Source organism: Prionailurus viverrinus, unplaced genomic scaffold (assembly GCF_022837055.1).
Source record: "Prionailurus viverrinus isolate Anna unplaced genomic scaffold, UM_Priviv_1.0 scaffold_53, whole genome shotgun sequence".
Lineage (NCBI taxonomy): Eukaryota > Metazoa > Chordata > Mammalia > Carnivora > Felidae > Prionailurus > Prionailurus viverrinus.
Window position 1 is genome coordinate 1,068,249 of NW_025927616.1, and position 25,432 is coordinate 1,093,680.

General features: G+C 57.1%; 1 protein-coding gene across 3 annotated transcripts in view; it reads left to right on the forward strand.

Annotated features, from left to right (window-relative positions):
* CNIH3 (cornichon family AMPA receptor auxiliary protein 3) overlaps positions 1-25,432 on the forward strand; it is an 88,012-nt gene that overhangs the window by 39,098 nt on the left and 23,482 nt on the right. For all 3 annotated transcript variants that reach the window (XR_007149860.1, XM_047848194.1, XM_047848195.1), the window contains exons 2-3: positions 4,467-4,535; positions 9,421-9,468. Coding sequence is in view for 2 of the 3 variants with exons in the window: in XM_047848194.1 (XP_047704150.1) it covers positions 4,467-4,535; positions 9,421-9,468 (117 nt within the window). In the remaining variant the exon portion in view is untranslated. The remainder of the gene's footprint in view (positions 1-4,466; positions 4,536-9,420; positions 9,469-25,432) is intronic.

Here is a 25,432-nt window from a genome sequence, read left to right on the forward strand (position 1 = left end):
GGAAACGAATCAGTGACTTTGAGCACAAGCAGATTGTCCTTCCTAATGTGGGTGGGCCTCATCTAATCAGCCAAAGCCCCGAACAGAAGAGAAGACTGGCCTCCCTCGAGCCAGAGGGAATTCTGCAGCAGGTGGCTTTCAGACTGCTCCTGCAGCATCGACCTCGCCTGTGTCTCCGGGCTGCCGGCCCGCCCCGCGGGTTTGGGACTTGCCAGCCTTTGGATGAGCCAGTTCTCTCCAGAACGCCGACTGATGTGGAGGTGAAATCGGGGTGAGGTTAGGGGGAGACTCAGATGCCCTGTGCCGGTCTGAAATAGTGTTCTTTTCTAAGCTCTTGGCCGGGTAGGGTTAAGCAATTTCCTTGACTGGGAGTCCTTAGAAGACAGGGCTGTCGGGGCTAAGCCCGTTGTGTCCTGCCCAGTATGGCACCCTGTACCGGTGGGGGCTTAGTAAACATTTCTCACTCCCCCAGGAAGAGCGGTGAGGCTGTGCGGCCCCGTGCAAACAGCACAAGGAGCAGCATCGGAGGGAGGGACGGTTTTAGTCCTCCTTCTGCTGGGTGACCTCGGGCATTCCTGATGACCCGTCATTCTCCTCGATTGTTCCCTGGGAAAGCGGACGGCACCCCAATTTGGGATGTTATGGAAAACGAACACAAAATAAAACACGTGAAAATACTTAGGGAAGTTTAAAGCACCCGTGACCTGTGGGCCTTGCACGGTTTTAGGAAAGGAGGTGGGCAGTAAATTGCGTGTCAGAGACCCTGGGTCTCTGCATGCCGCGCGGTGACAGGAGCTGAGGCAGGACCCGAAGGAGCGGCTGGTGTCCGTGAGTGTGGAGCTTTCTTCCGAGGGGCTGAGAGGTGGCTTAGCAAACCCTGGGCTGGAGCGGGTTAGGGTCAGGGAACAGAGATGTTAGGACTCATGGCCGCACCAGGGTCAGACATAGAACCGGGACCAAATGTCACGCCACACAGGGGTCCCCAGCAGTAAACTTGTTCCCATGAGCCGTCCCTCTCCCGTCCCAGAGCCGGCTTGGGCTGCGTGTTGTGTGAGAATGGTGTGATAGGGAATAGGGAAAAGACATGGTGAGGTCATAAAAACCCCCTTCTTTCTAAGTTACAAGTGCCTTATTATTTTTTTAATATTTATTTATTTTGGGGAGAGCGTGAGCGGGGGAGGGGCAGAGAGAGAGGGACAGAGGATCTGAAGCGGACTCTGCACTGACAGGCCGTCAGCGCAGAGCCTGATGTGGGGCTCGAACTCAAGAACTGTGAGATCATGACCTGAGCCGAAGTCGGACGCTGAACTGAGCCACCCAGGCGCCCCTACAAGTGCATCCTGAGTGTGGCTTTGGAGGACTTACGGGAAGGCTCAGGGTGCAGGTAAAAGCCTGCTTCCCCGGGGGTGGGGCTATTTATTTTGGGCCAGAAATGCTCCTGTTTGTCACCAGAGCCACGTCTTCCCGCAGATGTCTCAGGTCCCAGCAGTGGCAATTTCAGACACTCTGTGAATGCAGTGTATTGGTTTTCCCATGACTGCCTTCACAGGCCACCACTGACTAGGTGGCTTGAAATCACAGGTGTTTTTCCCTCCCACTTCTGTAGGCCGAAGTCCGCCGTCGAGACTGCTCTCTCGGGAGGCCCTGGGGAGGCTCCTGGCTTGCGGTGGCTGCTGACGATCCATGGCTCTCCTGGTTTGTAGCCACAGCACTGCAGTCTCCCGTGTCCTTTTCTCTACGGGGATGCTGTCACTGGATTTCGGGTCTGTAGTGTCATTTGGAGTGATTATATCTGCAGAGACCCTACTTCCAAATAGGGTCACGTTCTGAGGTTCCGGGAGGATGAGAACCCGGGGACGTTATTCGGCCCATGACACGGAGAAACAAGGAGAGGGGTTGGCCCCGCTGGACTCCACGTGGGAGTCTGAGCACAGACCCGGGTGAGGGAGCCGTCCCTCTCCAGGTGGGCCCGGAGGCAGAAATTCCGGGCTCGGGCCACGAGCCCCCCCATTAGAAAGCGATGGACTGTTTTTCCCAACGCCCAGCTGCCACCTGGCTTCCCCGGTCCGATGCGCCAGGATGCCCCTCCTTCTGTCCCCCACTCTCTGGGCACTGATTTTCCGCTGGGTGAACTCGCGGCCTTGCTGAAAGACCTGATCTGCTCGCCAGCACCTCCCCGGCGTGCGCGGTCGGCACTGGGGTCACCAGCACCGGTGTGTCGCCGATGGCCACTCGGTCACGTCCAGGCGGTTGGTTCCCTTTGTCAGATTGCGAGCAGCAGATGTGCTCAGCTCTGCAAGCCCCCCGGGGGCCACAGCGCCCGGGACCACAGAGGCCTAGCTGGTGGAGCATGGCCACGGGAGCGCTGCACGGGTGGGGTTCTGGCCGGTCCCTGCTCCCGGCCTCGTCTCCTGTGGTGTCTCCATCGGGGGGCTTTGGCCTCTGTGGCCCTTCTGCATCTCCCTCCTTCAGACCTTGCTTCCCCTTTGGGGCCTCTGCAGCCTAACTTCCTTCTAGAACTTTCCATGTCTGGCTCCTGGTCATTCAGGTCTCTCAGGTGAGGGGGCACCTCCCCAGAGACCTCTCGGACCTCCCCCCAATTCTGTTTCTTCATATCACCCCCACCCAGTCCCTGTGGTAAGCTCTGTGACGACAGGGCCGTGTCTTCCCGCTCCCCGTTGTGTCCCGAAGCTACGAACAGGGCGGGGAGTCTTTCGGCGTCTTTAGTAACTCCGCACTTTCTTTCTGCCCTTTCGATCCCAGAGAAGCGACTGTGTTGCAAGGCACACAGCTGATCCTGGATTCCGGACCTGGGGCACGGTGCTCGCTGTCCGAGCCCGGAGACCCCGTCATCCGAGCACGGTGCCTGGGGCTCGGCTCCCCGAACCGGACGCCAGGCAGGCGCCCCACCCAGTGCGCCCAGTGTGCGAGCAGTAAGGTCCACGCGATGCAGACTCGAGATCGTGAGGGCTCACCCGGCGAGGAGCTTGCGGAAGCCAGAGGGCACTGCCGGGAGAGAACATTCCAGAGAAAAGAGGCGTCTCCTAAATGCTCAGCCCTCAGTGGGGCAGCCCCGGGGACTCATTACCTATAGCGGGTTGAGATTTCAGCCACTTCTCACTCTTCCAGGAAGGGTTTGCCGCAGTGCAGCACTATTATTTTTAGCAAAATAACTGTTTTAGACAAGCAAGGTGATTTTTAATCCCCTGATTGTAAATGCTGTTGGCCTAAAGAAGGAGAGCTCGTTGAGATACAACTTCCCGCCTCTTGAGGTGGGTCCAGGCCGCCTGAGAGTCTGCTGATGTTGTTGCGGGGAGGGTGCATCGCTAGCCCTGGTGGGGCCCCTCGCGGGGACTCCATTTGGCCAGTGAGTCGTTGCTCTGTGACCCTGTGGCGGTTGGGGCCGGGGAGAGGCTGGAGAGTCTGGGGCAGGACCTCTGTGATGCATTAGCTTCGGCTTAGCAGTGGCACAGACAGGGCTCAAGTTCACAGACACAGCTTCACACATGGGGGCTCCCGGGGGGCTCTGTGGGTCAAGCGTCCGACTCTTGATCTTGGCTCAGGTCATGGTCTCGTGGTTCGTGAAATGAAGCCCCGTGTAGGGCTCTGTGCTGACGGTGTGGAGCCTGCTTGAGGTTCTCTCTGTCCCTCTCTCTCTCTGCCCTTCTCCTGCTTGTGCACGCTCTCTCTCTCCTCTCTCTCTCAAAATAAACAGGCTTTAAAAAAAAGTGTTGCTGGCTCATATAAAAGGGGGGAACCTTGAAAAGTACTTTGACGTGGGGCTTCTGGGTGGCTTAGTTGGTTAAGCGTCCGACTTCGGCTCAAGTCATGACCTCGCAGTTCGTGAGATCAAGCCCCACGTCAGGCTCTGTGCTGTCAGCACAGAGACCTCTCTGGATCCTCTGTCCACATCTCTTTGCCCCTCCCCTGCTAGTGTGCTCACTCTCTCTTGTTTCTCTCTCAAAATAAATAAATAAATTTGAAAAAAGAAACAGCTTCCCACTGAGTTCTTCTTCCTTCCTGACTTCTCTGCAGACCCCCCTGGCCTGGCTCTGCCTCTCCTGACCCGCCAGCTCCGTGCACCTGAGGCCCTGGCCTCTGACCTCCTCTAGGGCTAGTTTGTGAGTGAGTTTAGCTTTGAGAGGACGGTTCTGTCGTCTGTCCTCACCAGGCTGCGTATGAGGTCTGTGGGCCTTATTTGTCTATCAGTCACAAGGATGAGGCCTTATGCAGCACCTGGCCTGTTCCCTATTTTGGGGACTTTTAAGCGGATGCAGAAGATGACACAGGAGCCCAGTCAGCCCCAGGCGTCTGTCGCCAGCTCTGACAGCCACCGACTCCAGCCAGCCTCCTGTCCTTGACCTCCCCGCCCCCTGTATCATTTGCAGCAGATCTACAGGGAGCCTGTGGCCTGGTGCATTGGCTCACGCTTGCACTAACATCTCGATTCTGCGTATTCGTTTCAGATAATTGCCTTCGATGAGTTAAGGACAGATTTTAAGAGCCCCATAGACCAGTGCAACCCTGTTCACGCGGTAAGTGGTGGGAGCTGGTGGCGGGCAGGGTTCAGGAGGGCAGGGTGGCAGGGGGCAGGGTGGTGGAGGGCAGGGTGATGGGGGGACCGGGGGGCAGAGGGCAGGGGGGTGGTGGGTAGGGTGGCAGAGGGCAGGGGGGCAGTGGGCAGGGTGGCGGAGGGCAGGGTGGTGACGGGCCTGTGGGGGAGGGAGGTTCTGATACGGGTGGGGCGGGTGAAGGACATACCAGCCCTGAGTGCCTGGCTCCAGGCTGTTGGGGACACATCTCGCGCCCGAGGCTGGACGTCTCCACTTAACTCACAAGTATGAGCACCCCAGTCACCCAGGTGGGGGCCTCGTGCTGTCTTGTGGTTATTCGTCCTTGAACCAGCATGTTGTGGGGGACGGGAGCCTCCTTAGTGGTCATTCGTGCTCGGCACCGGCCAGCGTCTCAGTGGGACACGTGCAGAGTGGGTGTTCGGGGCCCCTGACCCCACACCACCGCCCAGGAGACGCCCACCTCGAGAGGCTCCGTGGGCCCAGGCCGACTCACTTCCCGCTGGGGAACCCGACGCGGTCTGGTCGTCGGTGCGGTGACAGCCCCTCTGCCCCAGGTCGCTGCTCCGGGTCTTACCACTCCCTCTCAGTTGTCAGCTGCTCCCATATGGAGGTGGGCACGGAGATCGGCCTTGGTGCAGGAGAGGGATAGGGGCGCTCGTAGGGAAGGGTTGGGTGGGGTCTCTGCTTCTCTGGTCAGTGCAGCCTACTTCCCGGAGCCGGGGACCGGCCACGCACGCGGACAGGGCCTTGTCCACACTCATTCCAGACCAGCACTGCTGGGCTCAGAGGATGGGGTGCACACGGGTCACTCAGGGGGCATCTCTCCATCTGAACTCACGGGGCCCCAGCACCGATGAAGGTCCTCCCAGGCCCTTCCAGCATGGAAGCAAGTGTTGGTTTGAGTAGTTCTGTTGATACTTGTTTTAAAAAAAATTTTTAATGTTTATTTTTGAGAGGGGGGGTACAGAGAGACAGAGAATGCAAGCAGGGGAGGGGCAGAGAGAGAGGGAGACACAGAACCTGAAGCAGGCTCCAGGCTCCGGGCTGTCAGGACAGAGCCCGACGTGGGGCTCGATCACGCAAACCACGAGATCATGACTTGAGCTGAACTCAGGAGTCAGACACTCAACTGACTGAGCCAGTCAGGCGCCCTGATGATAGTTTTATTTAGAGGCTGTAGACTGAACAGCAGGATTTACTAGTGTGACGCTGTCTTAACCTGGAAGGCTCGCGGCATCACTCTCTCGTGACAGGGACACAGGGGTCCGTTCTTGGAGAAAGTTAAGCTCCCTGGAGGAACCACAAGACCAGGGGACTAGGCTTCAGGGTGGCCTCCGTGAAGTGCAGGGTTTTTACTGGAGTCGCCAGGTTTTGGGAGTCTTTTCCGCCTGCGGGAACCTCGTGTGTGTAACCTCTCCCACGCCGGTATCGTTTACGCGAGTACAGACCTGCGCAGGGGCCCACGGCTCGCAGGCGGCGAGGTCAGGATTCGAGGTGTGCCGTCTGTGTTCTTACCTCCTCCTCTGTGTTGTCTCTTTCGGAGATCTGATTTTCTAAAGCCTGATTTCAGAATCCCTTTGGCACCCATGCTTTGGTTCCATGGCGTAGAGCCAAACCCTTTCAAAGTCGACTGTGGGAAGCAGAATTTTGTTACAAGTTGAAAGACTCCCTCAGAGGCACTTGGAAACTCCTTAGTTTTATGAAACTTGTGTTAAAATCCATCTGGTTTCCATCGGCCGGTGTCCCCCCCCACCCCGGCTAACCTGGCTCCACAGGGCCTGAAAGGCCTCACTTCTTTCTGGATGTTTCGTTTGTTTGGCAGTGGCTCGTCTGCACCCGCCAAGGGCACAGAGCTGCTCAGCTCGAGAGGGCACGTCCCGGGGGGTCAGCTGCCTGCCGCTGCGTCCTCCTAGCTGTCCGGGCTCAAATCAGGACGCAGCTCACTTAGAACACCCAGGGCTCTCTGAAATGACCCCAGGGTCACGCGAGTGCAGAAATGTGTCCTCCACTCAGCTCCGTCCTGCAAATCCGACCCACAGACAAACGTCACGGAGCAGGCAGTTTTCTTAGTTCAGATGGGACGGAGGAAACAGGACCCACACGGGGGCCGAGGCGGCCTCTGCTGAGGGTCGGAGCAAGAACGGAGCCTGCATACAGTAGGAGCTCAACTGTTGTTGATGAAAGTGAATCCTGCAGGGTGAGGTGAGCCTGGAGGCTGGGTCTCAGCTCTTTACTCCTGTCATTAGAGCCACGCTTCCAACAGGTTGTGATGTAATTAAGGAGCCTGGACCCTGCCGGCCAAACTTGTAGACAGACTGAAGGCCCAGGGAAAGGAGTCTTGTCTGGGATTTTGAAAGTTTTTGTATTTTGAGAAAGAGGGAGCGAGCAAGGGAAGGACATGGGGGAGGAGCAGAGAGAAAGAGCGAGCGCGTGAGCGAGCATGAGTGGGGGAGGGGCAGAGAGCGAGGGAGACACAGAATCGGAAGCAGGCTTCAGGCTCTGAGCTGTCAGCACCGAGCCTGATGCGGGGCTCAAACTCACGAACTATGAGATCATGACCTGAGCCGAACTCGGATGCTCAACCGACTGAGCCCCCCAGGCGTCCCTCTTATCTGGGATTAAAAAAAAAATCTGTTAAAACCCTACATGGAAGAATATTAGGCACGTTTTCTTGGTTCTTAGGATTTACTCCCTGGCAGGAAGTTAAGCGCTTTAGATGCCTCCTTAACTGTGTTGGAGCGGTCTCGGCCTCCGTGGAGGCAGCTCAGCCTCAGGAGGCTCGGAACAGTTGCCCCCCTGGGCGGTGACGCCAGCCCCGGGGGGACTCAGCTTATAAGCAGTTGCTCTAGGAAGATCCCCTAAAGCACAGACTTGCTGGGCCCTCGGGGCAGACCCCCTTCCAGGAGGAGGAGGGGGCCCCCGTGTTACTCTAGCATCTCATTTAGCCCTTCCCTTCCTTTTCCCAGTGGGACCTTCACTGTCGCCACGGAGCGAGGGAGCCGTTGACCCCTGAGGACCAGCCCGTGCGTCCCACGGCACCCTCTCTGTGCCTGGTTCGGCACACCTTTCCTTATTCTCTACGTAGGCAGCCTCGATGCCCAGCTGCATGGGGGTTTGTGTGGGCGCACACGTGCGTGTGTGGGCGCGCACACGCATGGTCTGCCTTCCTTGCCACGTGGGCGCTAATCTGTCCTGATGTGGGCTCTTAAAGGGCGCCCAGGAATCACTGTATGAGTCAGTTAGGGAAATAGAAGCGTCCCAGCCACCTGTCTCCTCCAGATCCGCGAGGAATTTCATTACCGTCACATCCACGGCCACCACATTGCCTCGGTAACAGAGCGCCGGCGGATGCCGCACCCGTGCTCACAGTGGCTCCAGGAAACAAGAAAGTCATTGCGGGAAAGGGGAGGCAACACACGGTGTGTGACGTGACCGTCATCACCTGCCCAGCCATTAGGCACCTGTCCCCAGCAGTGAGCCAGGCTCCAGACAGGGACCTCGACGTTTGCAGAAGTCTTAGCCTGGGGGCATAGTGGGATGATGACTTCCTCTAAATATACTCACTTTAGAAAAATAAAACCAATGGCGGGGATCCACCCTACCTTGGACACAAATCAGGACACCCGTGCTCCAGGGACCCAAGTGGGCCCAAGCTGTCTTCCCAGGAGGGCTGATTGTGGGCGCCCGGAAGGATGTCCCTGGTACTTATAACCACAAGTTTGTGCCTTTTCACCCCTCCCCCACTCCCTGTCTCTGATGACCACACTTCTCTCTCCTTTTCTAGGAGTTTGCTTTGTTGTTGTTGTACGTTTGTAGATTCCACAAACATAAGTGAGATCACACGGGATTTGTCTTTCTCTGTCTGGCTTACTTCACTCGGCATAATGCCCTCTCCTCCGTCCACGTTGTTACAAACGGCAGGGGGTTCCTTCTTTTTTATGGCTGAGTAATATTCCAGTGTTTGTGTGTGTTGTGTGCGTGTGTGTGCATGTATCATGCTATGTAACAGTATACTGTATATATGCTGTGTGTGTATATGTGCATGTGTGTGTATATGTGTACATATTTCATACTATATGATATACTATATGCATACTGTGTATATCATACTATATAATAGTATATATATGCTGTGTGTGTGTGTGTGTATGTATGTATGTATGACATTTTCTTCTTCCATTCATCTATCCAGGGACACTTAGGTAGACTCTGTGTCGTGGCTATTGGAAATACTACTGACGCTGCAGTGAGCACAGAGGTGCAGATATCTTTTCCAGGCAGTGATTTCATTTCTTCCAGGCAGATATTCAGAAGTAGAATTATTGGATTGTAGGGTAGTTCTATTTTTAACTTTTTGAGGACCCCCCCCCATACTGTTCTCTACAGTGTCTGCACCAGTTTGCATTCCCACCAGCAGTGCACGAGGGTTCTCCTCTCTCCGCATCATCCTCGCTGACACTGTGGTTTCCTGTGTTGTTGATTTGGGCCATCCTGACAGGTGTGAGGCGGTACCCCACCGTGGCTTTGATTTGCATTTCCCTGATGATGGGTGATGAGCACCTTTTCGCATACCCATTGGCCGTCTGTATGTCTTCTTTGGGAAAATATCTATTCAGATCCTCTGCCCATTTACATTGGATGATTTGTTTTTTTGCTAGTGAGTTCTATGAGCAGAAACTCTCGTTAGGAGGTGCTGGGTGGGAGCATGCAGGCCACGTGGCCAGGAGGGGTCTCTGGTGGGTTCTGCCTCCTGTACTGGGGACTGAATGTGGGGGCTTCTCAGGTTCTCGCAGCAGAACATCTAACCTCCAACCTCCCTTCTTTTCCTCTCTTTTGCGTCCTGAAGAGGGAACGGCTGAGGAACATTGAACGCATCTGCTTCCTCCTGAGAAAGGTCAGTGCAGGAATGCCACACCGAGGGTGGACGGCCACGGGGTCGTGGCCGGTCACACGGTAAAAGGGGCCAGCGAGGCTCATGCCTGCTCCAGCCCCGTCTCCCCCAAAGGCAAATGGCAGGGGCGGGGGAGGTGGGAGCGTGTGGAAACCTCCAGAGGTGAAAGGAGCTGATTAGAGTGGTGGCCATCACCAGAGTGGTGGCGCTGGATCCTTGCGGGTGCCTCTGGTTGGATCGGGAGGTCCTCTATCTTTGCGTGATGATGGATGGCATTTGCACCTGATGCTGCCCCTGCGGCCTTTGTTCCTGGCTGGCGCTGGGGATGCCCCTGCCCGGCTCCAGGAAGCTTTTAACTAGCTGCTGGCTTTCCTTTGAGGTTTCAGCTGCCACTCAGCCTCGCAGATTGATTGACAGCGTCACGGGGAGCGTGTCAGGGCTGGGACAGGAAGCGTGATGAAGGGGAGCCTGCGTTCGGAGAGTTGTTCTGAATGGATGGGCAGAGGTCACAGCTGCCGGGCGCCTCCGGAACACACGTGTGCATGCACATTCATGGGTGCACGTGCTCTCCGAGACATAGCTGGGGAAGCCCGATGGCAGAGGGACGTCACCGTCCAGCAGGGAAGTGTGTGCAGAGAGCAGCGAAGTGTAGAGACCAGCAACTTGCAGGTAGAGGAAGCGGTACCCACAGCCGAGAGCCAGAGGACATCCCCATCTCTGTTCAGAGAGGATGGGCTACAGGACACCGTAAAGCCACCTGTCAACCCGAAAGGAGTTTTTGAGCCTCCTGTGAGTAGGAGAGAAACAGATACCTTGCCAGCATCGACAGAAGGAAAATCATCGTGCAAGCTTTTGAAACTTTTCTAGATTTCAATAATGATGCCTTCCATCGGAAGAGCGAGCTTAATCAAAAGTTAATTATTTTTCCTGCCAATTACTTGCCCGTTGATGTTTTCTTAGACACTCAGTGTGTTAGAGTTTCACGTCTTGGATGAGGCAGCAGGGAAGTGTGGTCAGATGATGAGAAGCATATGAAAACACTAGTGATCCAAGAGTAAAGAAGGATTTAAGAGAACGGCACGTGTCATTTGGTATTAAGGGCAGTTCATGAATCTGTGAATTACTTTCCCAGGTAATATCTTGGGCACCAGTGATGCCTTCGGCTGTGACTTCTGGTGTTTGGCTGGTGCTTTACAACTGACAGCTAAGTGTCTGTCTCATCCCTTTCCCCCATCCTGAATGTACCCCAGCCCCCCACCCCAGACTTTCTGGCAAGGCAGTAATCCACATCCTTCACATCAGGCTTGCTCACCCTTCTGACTGCTTGACCACTGACTCTGGTGGGACAGGGACCAGTGGCCTGGCCGTGTCTGCCAGAGTCCTGCCTTACAGCCTGAAGGTCAAAGCCAAGGGTGTGAAAGAAAAGGGGCTGAGCAAGAATTAGCTTTACCATTTGCAAATTTGCATAGAGTTTGCATACAGTTTCTAGAACTGTATGCAGTAGATGAGGCGTTTTGCTCCAGGAAACATATTCCAAGGGCCTTTTTCTGTTTTTTTCCTTTTCATGGGCTCCGTCCCCTCATCTCCCCCCCCAAAACCCCACCTTGCTGCAGCCTCCACTGCTCCCGTGAAGGCATGTTTCGTTCAATGTTAGCAGGCGACACCAGGGGGGAAAGTTCCAGTGGACACAGGGGACAGCAAGGAGAGTTCCAGTGGACAGCAGAGGACAGGGAAGAGAGTTCCAGTAGACAGCAGAGGACAGGGAGGAGAGTTCCAGTAGACAGCAGAGGACAGTGAGGAAAGTTCTAGTAGACAGTAGAGGACAGGGAGGAGAGTTCCAGTAGACAGCAGAGGACAGGGAGGAGAGTTCCGGTAGACAGCAGAGGACAGCGAGGAAAGTTCTAGTAGACAGTAGAGGACAGGGAGGAGAGTTCCAGTAGACAGCAGAGGACAGGGAGGAGAGTTCCGGTAGACAGCAGAGGACAGCGAGGAAAGTTCTAGTAGACAGTAGAGGACAGGGAGGAGAGTTCCAGTAGACAGCAGAGGACAGGGAGGAGAGTTCCGGTAGACAGCAGAGGACAGCGAGGAAAGTTCTAGTAGACAGTAGAGGACAGGGAGGAGAGTTCCAGTAGACAGCAGAGGACAGGGAGGAGAGTTCCGGTAGACAGCAGAGGACAGGGAGGAGAGTTCCGGTAGACAGCAGAGGACAGCGAGGAAAGTTCTAGTAGACAGTAGAGGACAGGGAGGAGAGTTCCGGTAGACAGCAGAGGACAGGGCACACTGACTTCAAGTCTGCAGGTGTGAGAGCCGCGCTCGATCACTGATCACTCATCCTGGAGCCTCGCGGCCTCGGCCCCGCCACCGGCTGGGCGAGAACCTAGCCGGGAACGTGTCTCTCTTACCACACTTACTACTTACATCAGATGTGTATTTTCATATCACATGTAACTCTGTCGTGCTCGCCGTCTACACAGAAGGCCCCTGGCGGACAGGAGGTAATGTATGCAGGCTTCTACTGCTTCCCCGTCCTGCCCCCTGCCCCGATGCTCCACGAGGCCCTCAGTGCGACTCTAGCCCCGGGCGCAGTGAGCACGACCCCTCCCCTGGGAGCCTGCTGGGGAATTAGCGGGCAGGACACAGGTGTGCGCAGCTCAGAACGGCTGACACTGTCACACGTTACCGCTGTCGTCCTGACCCTCGGTGGCTGCCAAAACCCCCGTGAACGCCCCCGGGGCACACCTTCCGTGCCAAGGCGGGTGCAGGTGCGGTGGCCCATGGCCGGCGGCCTCCCCCAGGCTCCAGCTCTGGTCCCCCTGCCAGAGTCTGAGCCCGTGCCGGGCACAGGGGGAGGCTGAGTGGGTCTGGTTAGCACCACCACCTTCTGGGGACTGTACCTTCCAAGAAATTCCTTGGAACTTGTCTCCTAACACCCAGAATGTGATGCATTTCAGCAGCTGATTGTTGTTAAACCACCTCCTCAGCTTTCTCGGGAGGAAGGAAGGGATTTTCGAGTGGGTCCATTTCAAGCTCTGTAATTATCAGGAAATGTGTTCTTTGGGTAATTGTCTGAACTGCAGGGTTCTTGTGTTGACGTGTGCGTATGATTCACGTTCTAGGGCAGGACCACTCTGAGCCGCTCTCCCACTGGAGCAGGATGTCGGCTCCGTGGGTCACGGAGAAGGGTGGGGTGGGAGCAGGAAGCGTCTGACGAGGGGCCCCTGCTGCCTCTCCAGGTTCAGGAAAGGAAGTTCAGTGAGAGCCCAGGGTCGGCATGAGCTCGGGGAGAAGCGTTCCTGGCGAGCTGTGGTCGTCACACCCTGGATTTGGTTGTCCTGGGACGTGTCAAGTGTCACTTCCCTTGGGCCACGTTGGTCGTGTGTCCCTGATGGTCTCGCGTTCACCGGAGCCTGCGTGCGTGGCAGGACCCAGGGCGCCGTGTGGCTTGACGGAGGTGCAGTTCTCCTTTTTCCCCAACTTCCGCAAGCTTGTGTCCAGTCTCAGTGTCGGTTTTCTGACCTCTGTGGCTGCAGAGAGCCCCGGGGGATGGATGATTTTCCCTCCCTCCAGGGCTGTGGAAGAGGAGGACGGGCGGGGGGCATTGCATCCTTTGGGGCCGTGTAACCAGGTGGGAGGCGGCAGGTGCACCAGGTTTTATTCTGGAAAGAACGGGGTGGTGATAAGGCCACAGGAGTTACCACCCTGACCGCCTGTGCCCCTCCCCCTTCGTGCTTACCCGAGCCACACCTGCTTTGGGGGAGGGGTCGAGGAGGGAAGTACAGCTGAACGGTGTGAAACCGGCACCCGCCGCAGACACTCCACTATGTGGTCCCGCAGGCAGAGCTGGCGGAGGTGGGCAGTGGTCGAGTAGGAAGACCACACTGCTGTTCCCGATTCTGCACCCTCCACTGTATCCTTGGGTCACGTCCCTGGAGCCGTGACCTCCCCGAAGCCAGGGATTGTGGGGACCCTCTCCTCTGCACGCACGCTGGGCTCTGCCAGGTCTTCCGAGTTCTGGGAGTGTCTGCTCGCCTGACCTGACGTCACTGGGGCCAACCCACTGCAAGGAGCCCGGGGGCATGGGGTGCAGACCCCAGCCCAGCTGTAGCTCAGAACCAAGCCCGCTAGATCCAGTGACCCCTCGCCCCCAGTCAACCTTCAGCTGTGCGAGGAAGTATAAATGATTATTGTTGCGAGGCGCTGAATGCTGGAATGATTTGTTATGCAGCATTGTTATAGCGATGACTGACCGATACTGCAAGCTTGTGCTGCTTACATAAGGGGGAGTCTTTTTTTAAAAAACCTGATTGTATCCTGTGCCACACATCAGCTGTTTGCTGACTCTGTACATTTATAAATAGACCGTTTCAAACTCTGTCCCAATTTCTTTGACCTCAGAGGAGGCTGCTAAATGCATTCATGTACCAGAGCCCAGAGAAAGACCCACATCACTTTGGATCACGTTATTTGTCCGGCATTAGCTACCTGGAAGAATAGTGAAGACGGTGCCTTTTCCGTAATTCCCGGCACTCCTGCCACAATGAACTGACTTGATCGCCAGTCTTTTTAGCCGCTGGCACTGTTCTTCCTTTGGGCTCTGGAGAGAACGGTGTGTTTAATTGAGGGACATGATACAGTTGAAAAGGGACACATAAACTCAGAGGCAGTTGCGTAGAATGCCTTAGAGACACCATCCTTGGCTCAGGAATTTTCCAGAATGGAAGTCTGTATTGGCTGGCAGATTTCTAAAGTGTGCTGGGGACAGGAGCTGTTTCTGTTTTTAGAGTGACCACTGCCCGCCTTTAAAAGAATTAGCTATTTTGGGGCGCCTGGGTGGCTCAGTCGGTTGAGCGTCCGGCTTCGGCTCAGGTCCTGGTCTCGCGGTTTGTGAATTCTAGCCCCACATCGGGCTCTGTGCTGACAGCTTGGAGCCTGGAGCCTGTTTTGGATTTTGCGTCTCCCTCTCTGTCTGCTCCTCCCCCACTCATGCTCTGTCTCTCTCTCTCTCTCTCTCTCTCTCTCTCTCAAAAATAAATAAACGTTAAAAAAATTTTTTAAAGAATTAGCTCTTTTATATATATATTTTAATGTTTATTCATTTTTGAGAGACAGAGCATGAGCGGGGGAGGGGCAGAGAGAGAAAGAGACACAGAATCCGAAGCAGGCTCCGGGCTCCAAGCTGTCAGCACAGAGCCCGACACGGGGCTCTAACCCACGAACCGTGAGATCGTGACCTGAGCCCAAGTTGGACACTTTATCGACCGAGCCACCCAGGTGCCCCTAGAAGAATTAACTCTTAATCCTCATAACGACACTGTGAAGCACTAATGATTAGTAGATGAGGAAGTCGGGGGCGTAGAGAGATTTACTGTTCTGGGGTCTCATGTTTCTCAAGTCAGTGGATCTGAAGTCAACATTTTTAATCACAAAATAGGGGAAGTTGTTGCTTCTCTGACACCTGCTGTTTACGGACCACCACGACGGTAATATCGCTCAGCTATTTAAAGGGAAGGCAGGAGGGGCGCCTGGGTGGCGCAGTCGGTTAAGCGTCCGACTTCAGCCAGGTCACGATCTCGCGGTCCGTGAGTTCGAGCCCCGCGTCAGGCTCTGGGCTGATGGCTCGGAGCCTGGAGCCTGCTTCCGATTCTGTGTCTCCCTCTCTCTCTGCCCCTCCCCCGTTCATGCTCTGTCTCTCTCTGTCCCAAAAATAAATAAATGTTGAAAAAAAAAAGATTTAAAAAAAAATAAAGGGAAGGCAGGAATCCCCAAAGCCACAGGGACCCTGTAATATGCTTGGCTCACCATGATGGGGCCGAGTGGATTCCTTTAAGGCTCTTTTCTATTTCCGTTTAACTCCTTGGTAGGATAGTTCACCCCTCGAGGGAATGTTTGAAGAAAAGTAAAAATATCCTAGAACAACGCTTGCAACTAGTTCAGAAACCGTGTCTCATGTATAATGTATTTTCCATTGCTTTCTGCGGCAAAGTCCTCGTTAGAGGGAAGGACGGAACATTTTGCTCGCCGTGTGAGCAGCGGTGCTGTCCCAGCGTTGCTGAACCGGAAGCCGGGTGGTGGGGGCAGCGGGGGCTCTGTCCTCACCTCGCTCGCCCCCAAGGCCGCGGCAGGACAGGCAGCGGACCCTACAACAGCTCTGGCTCCCCGTTGCCTGTGGCTGCTTGGCCGGATCTTCCTTGCTTCTTCATCACCACCATCCTAGAGGGTCAGGCCAGTCAGCAGCAGCTACAACGTCTATTTCTCGTGGGTCTGTGGGTCCCTGCTTGGTCCCCTGACCCTGGCTGGGCTTACAGGGAGAAGGGGTGTCACTTGCTCTTGCCTGAGGCTCGCGCGTGTCTCTGGACACAGGCCATTAGCTGGCCTAGGACGGCCTCCACGGGGGCAGTTGGACCCGCTCTGCATCTCGTCCTCCAGCGACTCGCCCAGGCTCTGCTCACTGCGTCACAGAGAAGCCGGAGGACAAGTGGAAACACGCGGGCGCTTTTTCAAGCTTTGGTCTGCATCAGACCTCCTAGTGCCCTGTGGGCTGACGCGAGGGACGCGGCCGAGCCCAGGGTGTGGGTTCAGAAGCTCCCCAGGTTTGTGCAGGGGGCAGGCCGTGCCACGTGGCAGGTGGGTAAGCCAGGGAACCTACGCAGGAGGCTTGTCTCGGGTGGCCACAGGGCGGGTAGATTTCTGCACCCCTCCCCACCTGTTTTAGAAGCTTATAAAGAGGCCTTCACGGGGTTCAGCCACATCTGTTCACGTGGTCCCAACACCACGTCACCATCTCAGGCCTGTCCTGGGGGCAGGTCCCGGGAGCGGGGAGGGCAGGTGGAACCCGCATTCCAGAGCTAGGAGAGTGGGTGAGGAGCTCTGGGCACCAGGGTCCACCTCACCGGTCACCCATTGGTCGCGTCTTCTTGGTGACCTCCGCCAACACGGAGTAGGACTGGGAGGGGCTACAGAGTCACAGGCAAAGGTGTGGCTATGGTGAGGGTACCATAAGTGCTGGCCATCTACCACGTCAGTAGGAAGGGGATTAAGATTCAGGGATCGGGACAATGAGACACCACCTTACTCCTGTTAGAACAGGCATCAGGAAGACAAGAGATAGCAAAGTTCGGTGAGGACGTGGAGAAAAGCGACCCTCGTGCCCTGCCGGTGAGAACGCAAGTTGGTGCGGCCACTACTGAAAACAGTATGGCGGAGCCTCGAAAGTTAACAGTAGAACTACTCTGTGACCCAGCAGTTCTGCCTCTGGTTATCGATCCAGAGGAAATGAAAACACCAAGCCGAAGAGACGTGCCACCCCCGTGTACCCAGTGGCCTTATTTATGGTAAGTGAGACGTGGAGACAAGCCAAGCGTCCGCCGGTGGATGAGTGGACAAAGAAGATGTGGTGTGGACGCCGGCGTCTTGGTCTTCCTTGAGTCCCCAGACTTTAGCACGATGTGGGACCCAGTCCTGATGGTCAGCATGTGACCAGGAGATGAAATGCTAAATCTGGACCTTACGGGTCATCTGATCGGACCCCTCATTTTCAGATGGGGAAACTGAGACCTGAGGGCTCAGTGGTGAGATGACATCACAGCCAGTGTGTCTGGGCCGCTCGGCTGCGTGGAGTGTCTGAGGTCACTGAAGCTGGACAGAACCGGACCGATCTGTGAGCTCTCTGGGGCAGAGACCACACCTTGCCTGCTCACAAGGGCATCCCCAGAGCCGAGCCCAGAGCGCAGGAATCAGTAAGTGATGAAATTTCTGGCATCCCTACCCCGTGTCAGTGGCCATTTCACCGTGTGTAGCGTTTACTACACATGAATTTTGTCTTCCCCGAGGGTACAACCACTCACCAACATGGCACGGATAGACCTAAGAAGGAAGCGTCATGCTGTTATATCCTTGGCAAAAGGCGTGGAAAAGACCCTTGGTTATTTCATAATAAGCTCTTCTCCGGTGAAAAGTGGTCTTTCTGTGTACATCCAGGGACCCACAGGTGCAAGGAGAGCGGCACAGAAGCGTCTACATATTCTTCCCGTCGTGACGACCGTGTGGAGATCTCAGCCCGCTTCCATCAAAGGGGTGGCCTCGTTAGAACCACGGGGGTTCAAGGACTTCTCCCTCCCCGTTCTGTTTGGGAGCAGCCCTGAAGGTCAGCCACGTGCGGAATCGGCAATAGATGCTGGGGCGATAGATCCGAAGCACAAATCTGAGTCCTACACCTTCTAGGCCAGGGGCGCAAACGTGTCACTTAGCTAGTGAATGAGCCCAGCCAGTGCCCGGCACCGTCACAGCGCTGTATCACAGCTTTGCTCTTCTCCGTTCGGTATCCAACAGCCGGGAATTTCAGAAGGGCATGCAGGAGGCACTTAGCACTCGCCGTGAAACCTCGCTGCCCGTGTTGTGCAAAATCGTGTGCGAGTGCCGTACGGGGAAGCGATAAATGGTAGAGTCCACTGCTTTGTTGTGTTTGTCATTAGTGGAGCTGGTGGGTCCTGACCATTTTGCGGATCAGAATCCCCCCTGGAGATCTAACGTGCATCTTGGGAGGGGCCGGCTTTTGTTGTTGTTGCTTTTCCTGCTGCAAAAAGCTTTCCTGTTTCCATTTGGTCCGTGGCGTGGGAGCAGGCTCCAGGGTGTTGCAAAGCTGCCTGGTGGCCACAGAGAGAGGCTCGGGCACCAGCCCTGGCATCCGGGGGCTGCCGGAGGGGCCCCTCACGGGCTGCTGGGCTCCAGAGACCCCGAGTCATGCTGGGGGGTGAGCCTTTCCAGGAGACGCCAGCCTCGCCCAGCCTGGGGAGGGGGGGCAGCCGGCCTGCGGAGGTGAGTCGGGGGGTCGCCCATCTTCCTGAAGAGTTTCACCTCCGTCTAGGAAGTGCTTCTCCTGGAAGTCGCGGCGCTGGGGGTCTGCGCGGGCCAGACCCAGGGCCTGTAGGTCCAAACGGGCCTGGTCCAGACCAGGGCGGCTTCCATGGCATGCAGGCTTTCACCCCCTCATCCCGGCACCTCTTCTGCACGTCTGGGAAGAGGGCGCGGCTGCTGTGCTGGGTTTGCACCTTCGAGAGACGCTCAACGCCCTCCCGCTTCTCCTTAGCCAACTCTCCGGAGAAGTGGTCCACACCCTCCAGAGCCACATCCTCCCGGTGGAAACAGGAGCCCAGAGAGAGGGAGGGGTAGGCGGCCCGCGGGTGCGCGCGGACCAGGATGTTGACGGCGGCCTCCACCTCGGTGGGATAATTCTGACGAACCTGGGAGCTCATGGTTGACCGGTAACGAGGAGCTGAGTTCAGAATAGGGTGTTGTCCGGTCCCGGAGGCAGAGGGTGGCCGAGAAGATGGCTCCAAAGGTCATGGCTGGAAAAGCGGTCGGAGGCTGGTGGAAGGGTGTCCCTGGGTCCGTTCTGTCCCAACACTGTGGAAGCAGGAGACAGGTCTGCGGGGCCGCCGGGCGCACTGCTCGGGAAGGTCCGGTTACATGTATTTGAAGACGCCCTGTGTGCATCTCACGGGCGGCCACGACGGAGGAACCCAGTGAGAGCTATTCGGTGATTTGGCGGGTGTCCTGGTGATTCGCGGGCAGCTTCCCGGTGGCTGCCCGGGGTCTGGAGAGTTGTCTCGGCTGCGGGAGGGGGGGGAGGGGCAGGAGGCGGGCAGCACAGGCTTGAGGAGCGTCCGTCGTCTGCTGTGTCCCTGCTGCGTGCCGAGGGAACGCCTTCCCTCTCCATATCATGAGGAAGACCGGTTCCCCCTCACAAAGGAAGTCCAGGAACCCTCGTGGAGATGAAGGGAGAAACCCTGGAGCCACCAGTGACCTTGGGGTGGGTCCCCGAGAGTGGTCCCCAAAGCTGGCTGTGCCTCACATCACACTTGGAGAGGTTATTGAAGATACGGATTCCTGAATGGCCACCCCCTGTGGTGGTTATTTTTATAGGTCAACATGGCTGGCCACGGTGCCGAGACATGTGGTCAGACATTACTCTCGATGTCTCTGGGAGGGTATTTTGGGGTGAGATTAATATTGAGATTGGTGGACTTTGAATAAGGCAGATTGCTCTCCCTAATGTAGGTGGGCCTCATCCAATCAGTTGAAGGTCTCAGAGAACGAACACTGACCTCCCCAAGTAAGAGGCGATTCTGCAGCAGACGCCTTCAGACTTCAGCTGCAGCATCGGGCCTTCCCAGATCTCCAGTCTGGCGGCCCACGCTGCAGAATTGGGACTTCCCAAACCACTGCAAGTACATGAGCCAGCCCCTCAAAATCTTTCTCTCTCTCTCTGTATGTACCATATACGTGCATGGGACCAAGCCATGTTGTGATGAGGGAGTGGGCAGCTGATTAGGCTCACACACATGCTCGCACACCATGCACACTCACACGTGCACACATGTGCTCTTACATACACATGTGTGCACATACACCACCCCTCACACACACCACGCACACTCACGTACATGCACACGCCCTGTCGGCTCTGCTTCTCTGGAGAACTCTCACCGACACCCCCGTCCTGGGAAATTCAGGCTCCGGGGCGGGGGGGGGTTTGTGGAGGGGCCCTGGGGCGGGGGTGTGGCTGAGCGTCCCGTGAGGTGGCGAAGCGATGGCCTCCGGCAGACAGTAGGCCCCTTGCTCCAGGTCACCTGCTCCCGGGTCTGTGGCCCCGGAGCCCACGCTCACTCTCTTTCTTACTGTTGCCATGTGCTTCCGTCCGTGCGAGATGCTGACTTTCCATGCCGTTCACCAGGGGCCTGTGTCTGGAGGCCACCAATCGAGAGTGACGACACTTGGTTTCCCCTGTGGTCTCCACAGAGCGCGTGGACCAGAAAAGGAGGCCAGTTGACTCACTGCGTTCGTCAGCAAAGCGCGTTCTCACAGCTGACCTCCTAGGTGGGTTTGTGGACTCGGTGGGAAGTCCCCAGACCACTGGCCATTGTCATAGAAATGATCTTTTCTGTAACCCTTTCTTCTCTCGTGAGTGTGAAAAGAGACTCCGGGTGCTGCGGGTTTCGGAGGCGGGAAGGGGTGATGAGCGTGGGTTCCGCTGCCGGGGACGGACGCAGGGAGCCCATCCGGAAGGGGGTGTGGTCAGGAGGACGGTGCCCCCAGGGGCTACCTGGGGACCCACACACACTCCTGCCCGGGCCACAGTCTACAGGTGTCATACCACGATGTCCCTTCAAGCCCAGGGGGGAGGGGGAAGAGGGAGAGGGTGGTTTCTGTGGGGACGTGTCCCCGAAGGTGCACAGACCTCTTCCCCTTAACTCATTGGCCGGATCTTAGGCAGATGGGCACAGCTGGTGTTATTTTGGGGGCTGTATGCTCAGCCAAAGATGAGGGATTTTATTCCGGAGAGAAGGGGGCAGTGAACACTGGGGGATGGGGCAGGTCGCAGCCTCAGGGAGGAATCGGTCTGCAGAGCCGCCCCACGGGGCACATGGCCACGGCTGTGCACCTGGGACTCCACGGGCTGCGTGGTGGGGGGCAGACCAGGCGTCAGAGGTCGCGGTGGGGCTTGGCGGTACCTGGAGAAACCTGGGCATCGTGGGGCTGGGCAGGGGAGCCAGGACATCCTGGACACTGGCCTCGGTGGGTTCGGGTGGGCACCGGCCTGACTTGATTCGGTCATTTGAGTGGAATTCATTTCGCTGTGCACGTGGTGATGTATCGGGTGCTGACGGGGATGTGTGTGTGTGTGTGTGTGTGTGTGTGTGTGTGTGCGTGCGCGCTGTGAAGACAGGCTCAGTCCAGCTAAAAGGGATCTCGTGTTTTTTTCCCCCTGAATTCCTGCCTCACAGTCTCTCAGAGCCCCCGCTACGCGACACCTTATGTTATAGTCGCTCGTACACATACCTCGCACGTTGGTATTTTTGAAAGGATCTTGCCCTCCTGATTTTTGTACCCACCGCACTGCCTGACGAGGTGTCTGCTTCGCGTTAATTAGCTAAATGGACTAGGGAACCTGAGCCTGGCAGCCACCGTTATTTCCATGCTGTGCGTGGCAGAGTTCTCCAGCCGAGTGATTATGGCAAGGGAGGTGACCAAGGAGAGGCCAGTGGCAGGTGTGACGTGCTTTGTCTCATCAGAGCGTCCCTTCCTGCCCGGTGGGTGAGCGAGGTCACGGACGGGCTCAGAGCGCTGGTTCTCAACCTCACGGCACGCTGGCGTTGCCTGGGGGGCCTAAAGCATGCTGCTCCGGGGGTCCCACCCCAGAGTCCCTGCGGGACGTGGCCTGGACGTTGGGGTTTGGGGAGCGCCCCTCCCCCCGGGCGGGGTGCAGATCCCGGAGCTGCAGGACGGGCCAGCCTTTGGCAGAGCAGGCGGGAGGTGGCTCAGTCTCAGCCCCGGGGGATGATTTAGAGAGCCGTCATTTCCTAAATGGCACCAGGGTAAAAGCAGTAATTTGCCAGTGGGCGCCCAAGCGGACCGAAGGAGTGAGTGCCCGACTTCCCATTTCTGAGGACAGGGTGGACCCGGGGGGAGGACTCTGCCCGTAATCTGCAGAAACCTTGTTTTCCCTGGTCCAGCTTTGCTTCCAGAAGCTCCCTTTTCCACAACGTGATGAAGAGTAAAGACTTGTGTTTTTCAATCCCCCCCCCACTTCCAGGGCCCCCCCTTCCAGATATCCATTCCTGCCCTTTTCCTCATTGCTCGAAAAGCAAGAAACATTTCTGGGTCGTGTTTCTAGGCCACAAGATGTGCCAAATCCTAATGGCCTCTCGTTAGGGCTGTAGGGCTCCCTAGTCTCTGCCTCGTTGAAGTTCACCTCCGGCACCGGCCTGTACTGACCCCCGTGGCTGGGCTGGGCCTCCCCCGGGTTCCCTGCTGGACCCGCGCACGTGCTCCAGATGCATCTTCTCCCCACGGTTAGCTGCCACGTTGTCATGCCGGATCCATTTGCTGCTTATGTGGGATTTGTTACTCTTGAGGCGGTTTGGGGCGCCGGTCCTTGTCCAGCACCGTCTCACTGGCTCTGATCCCTGAGCGGTCTCTATGGCACAGTTGGAAACACATGGAGTTTTGTTTCATCGGGATAAGAGGAGGCAGTCAAGGAAACGCAGGGAACGTGTCAAGTGCCCTATACAAATGCAAAGTGCCTTTGTTGTAAAGGGACAGAGAGACGTCCTGTTCCCTTTTTGTATCTGCCAAAGGGTCACGGCTATGATGAAATCCTTACAGCCCAGGAGGTGGGCAGGGACTCACGGTGGAAACGGCTCTGGCACCGTGGCCTTTGAGCGCTGACATCACCGTGCCTCACGGCTCAAGGCGCCGGACCCGGGTGTCCTGGTAGGAAGCAGATAAAGGAGCCGCTTAGCAAGGTTCCTGCCCTCGGGGGATGTGCTCAGATTACCTCGGTGGGACCCACGATGACAGAGGGGCCGTGTCACCCTCCCTGGGTGAGCTAGACTGTCACACACGCCACACCGTGCCATCATGCTTTGTGATAGTGGTGATGCCCACTGCCACGTGGACGTTGGTTTGTTTGACGTTATCGATCAAGTATTTCAAGCGCAGACAGTCGGGACTTTAAGAGGAAGGCTGCGTGGGGGGGACAGGGACAGTCAGAGGTGAGGTGCTTCCCGAAGTGTGGGCTTTCTTCCCTGAGCTGCTGGGGGGGTGTGGGCGGGTCGGGGTGCCCAGTTCTCCCTGGAGTGGTGCGCAGCCCGGAGTGCTTTGCTGGTGGCCTCGGGGCCCCTCCTCTGTCCCTGTCCCTGGGGCGGCCGGTGTGGGGTCACACCCATCTCTGACTCCCAGCCTCCTGCCCTCCAGAAGTCCTCGTGTTTCCGCATCCACGTTTCCCAGGACAGCCCCGTGCCTTTGTGGTTAGCAGAGATGCCCGGAGGCCAGCCGTGACATTCACCCCTGCTCTCGGGGGCCCTTTGCGTGACATTCACCCCTGCGCTCGGGGTGGGGGGGCAGCCATGACATCCACCCCCGCGCTCGGGGCTCCTCTGGTCTGATGGCCCCTCTCAGCTCGTTCTCGGCCTCCACGTCAAGTGCAGTCAGGGCGCTTTGGACCAAGGGCATCTTCTCAGCGTCAAGACGCTGTTGGGGACGGCTTGGCCTGCAGGAGAGCCGCTCCTGGGCGGGCAGCGGGGACTGTGCTGGCAGCTCCAGGTGTTTTCCCTCAGCCGGCAGCCTCAGCTCCCTGGCCAGGTTCTGCAGAAGCACTTGGCTGGTCAGACCCCACGCCAGCCTTTGCACAAGGCCCCTGGCTGGCTTTCAGAGCCTTGAGGACCCTGCAGGACCCCAATGCCCTTGAGAGAACCTTCTCTCCCAGCCCGTTGGCAGCACGCTTTCCAGGGGAGAAGAGGGTGTGCACGCAGGTCCTATTTCACGACCAGGAACGCGTGGAAGTTCCAGCGGGTTCCTGCTGCTGCACAGGCGATGCCGCTTAGATCTTCCAGTTGGTGTCCCCCAGCCCCATCCCTCCCCGTCCCTGCAGCGTGCGCTCGTGTGATGCACACAGCTCCCTCGAATGGCAGCCCTCTCAACTGTACGGGGAGTCCAGGGCGCCAAAGGGTCAAGTCCTGGTCTCCTTCGTGACACCGTGGATGCCCTGTGGTTCATTGCCATCCAGCCGCACCCGTCAGAGCGGCAGGAAGCCTACGGACCAGCAGCAATGCAGGTGTTGTTCTTTGCAGCGGGTGTGTGTGAGTGTGTGCGCCTGTGTGAGTGTGCCTGCGCATGCACGTGTGTGCGTGTGTGTGTGCGTGTGTTGGGGTGGAGGAGGTATGCAGGTGCTCCCTCATTCCGCCTGGATACTGCCGTGTGCCGCGCTGCCCCAGCCGGTGGCTAGGGGGAGACCTCGCAGAGTCCTGCAGAATCAGGAGGTGTTGCAGGTGCAGAAAAATACAGGAACGTTTATGCTTCGTGGGAGTAGATGAGCTCCTTTCAAGAAACAAATCGCATCAGAACCTCTATTCTCGGGCCGCCTTGGGGACTCAGTCGGTTAAGCGTCCGACTTCCGCTCAGGTCATGATCTCATGGTTTGTGGGTTCGAGCCCCGGGTCGGGCTCTGAGCTGACAGCTCGGAGCCTGGAGCCTGCTTCGGATTCCGTGTCTCCCTCTCTCTCTGCCCCCTGCCCCCCTACTCGTGCTCTGTCTCTGTTTCTCAAAAATAAACATGAAAAAAAAAAAGAACCTTTATTTTTAGCTCAAGAACTGGCTTAGGGATACTTGAAAGAGGTATCTGGGCAGGTGAAGACCCCAACGACAGCAGAAATCAGTAGCTGGCCACGGTCCTCACCCGGCCCACATAGTTACTGACTGTGATAACTAACGTGTGCAGAGTGCTCCTCGGGGCACTGTTTTTCACACTCAGCTGCACGTCGGAATCCCTTGGGAGGTTTTAGGAACTATCATTCGATCCCCAGAGATTCTGACTTAATTGGTTTGGAATAAATCCTGGGCATCAGGACTTTCAAAACTTCCCCGGGGTAATTCTGACGTGCAGCCTGGTTGGAGACCCTTTGCTAAGCAGGCTCCGTCATTCAGGTTCTCGGACGCATTTCGGCCGCCTTGGTGGCCCTGCTGCCGGGGCTCGGCTGGTCTGGTGGCCGGTCCACCATGGCCCTGCCCTTCCTGCCCAGGGCAGGACTGCGTGGGGCGCGAGGGACCCCGTCGTTAGCTCTCTGAATCTCCTGGTACCTCCAGCAGGCAGAAGAAGCTTTTGCCGGCCCCCCAGGACAGGTAGCGTTTCAGAGCCAGAGGTCGAGGAACAGGAGGGGTCTTCTCTCCTACCTGCATGGTGGGGCCCCGGCGGCGGGTTCCTGAAACGCTGCGGCTCTGGCCCCACCCTCTGAGTTTCTTGGCAGGCAAGGACGTCAGAGGTCAGCGTGCTGAATGACTCCTCGTGGCCTCGTCTGCCCCTCCCTCCCCGGCGCCGGGAGCACACGCTTGTTTTGTGGGACCGTTTGGTCGCACACGTTACGGTTCTTCACCCCAAACGCATTCGCCAGCGTGACCGCAACGCGCGGCC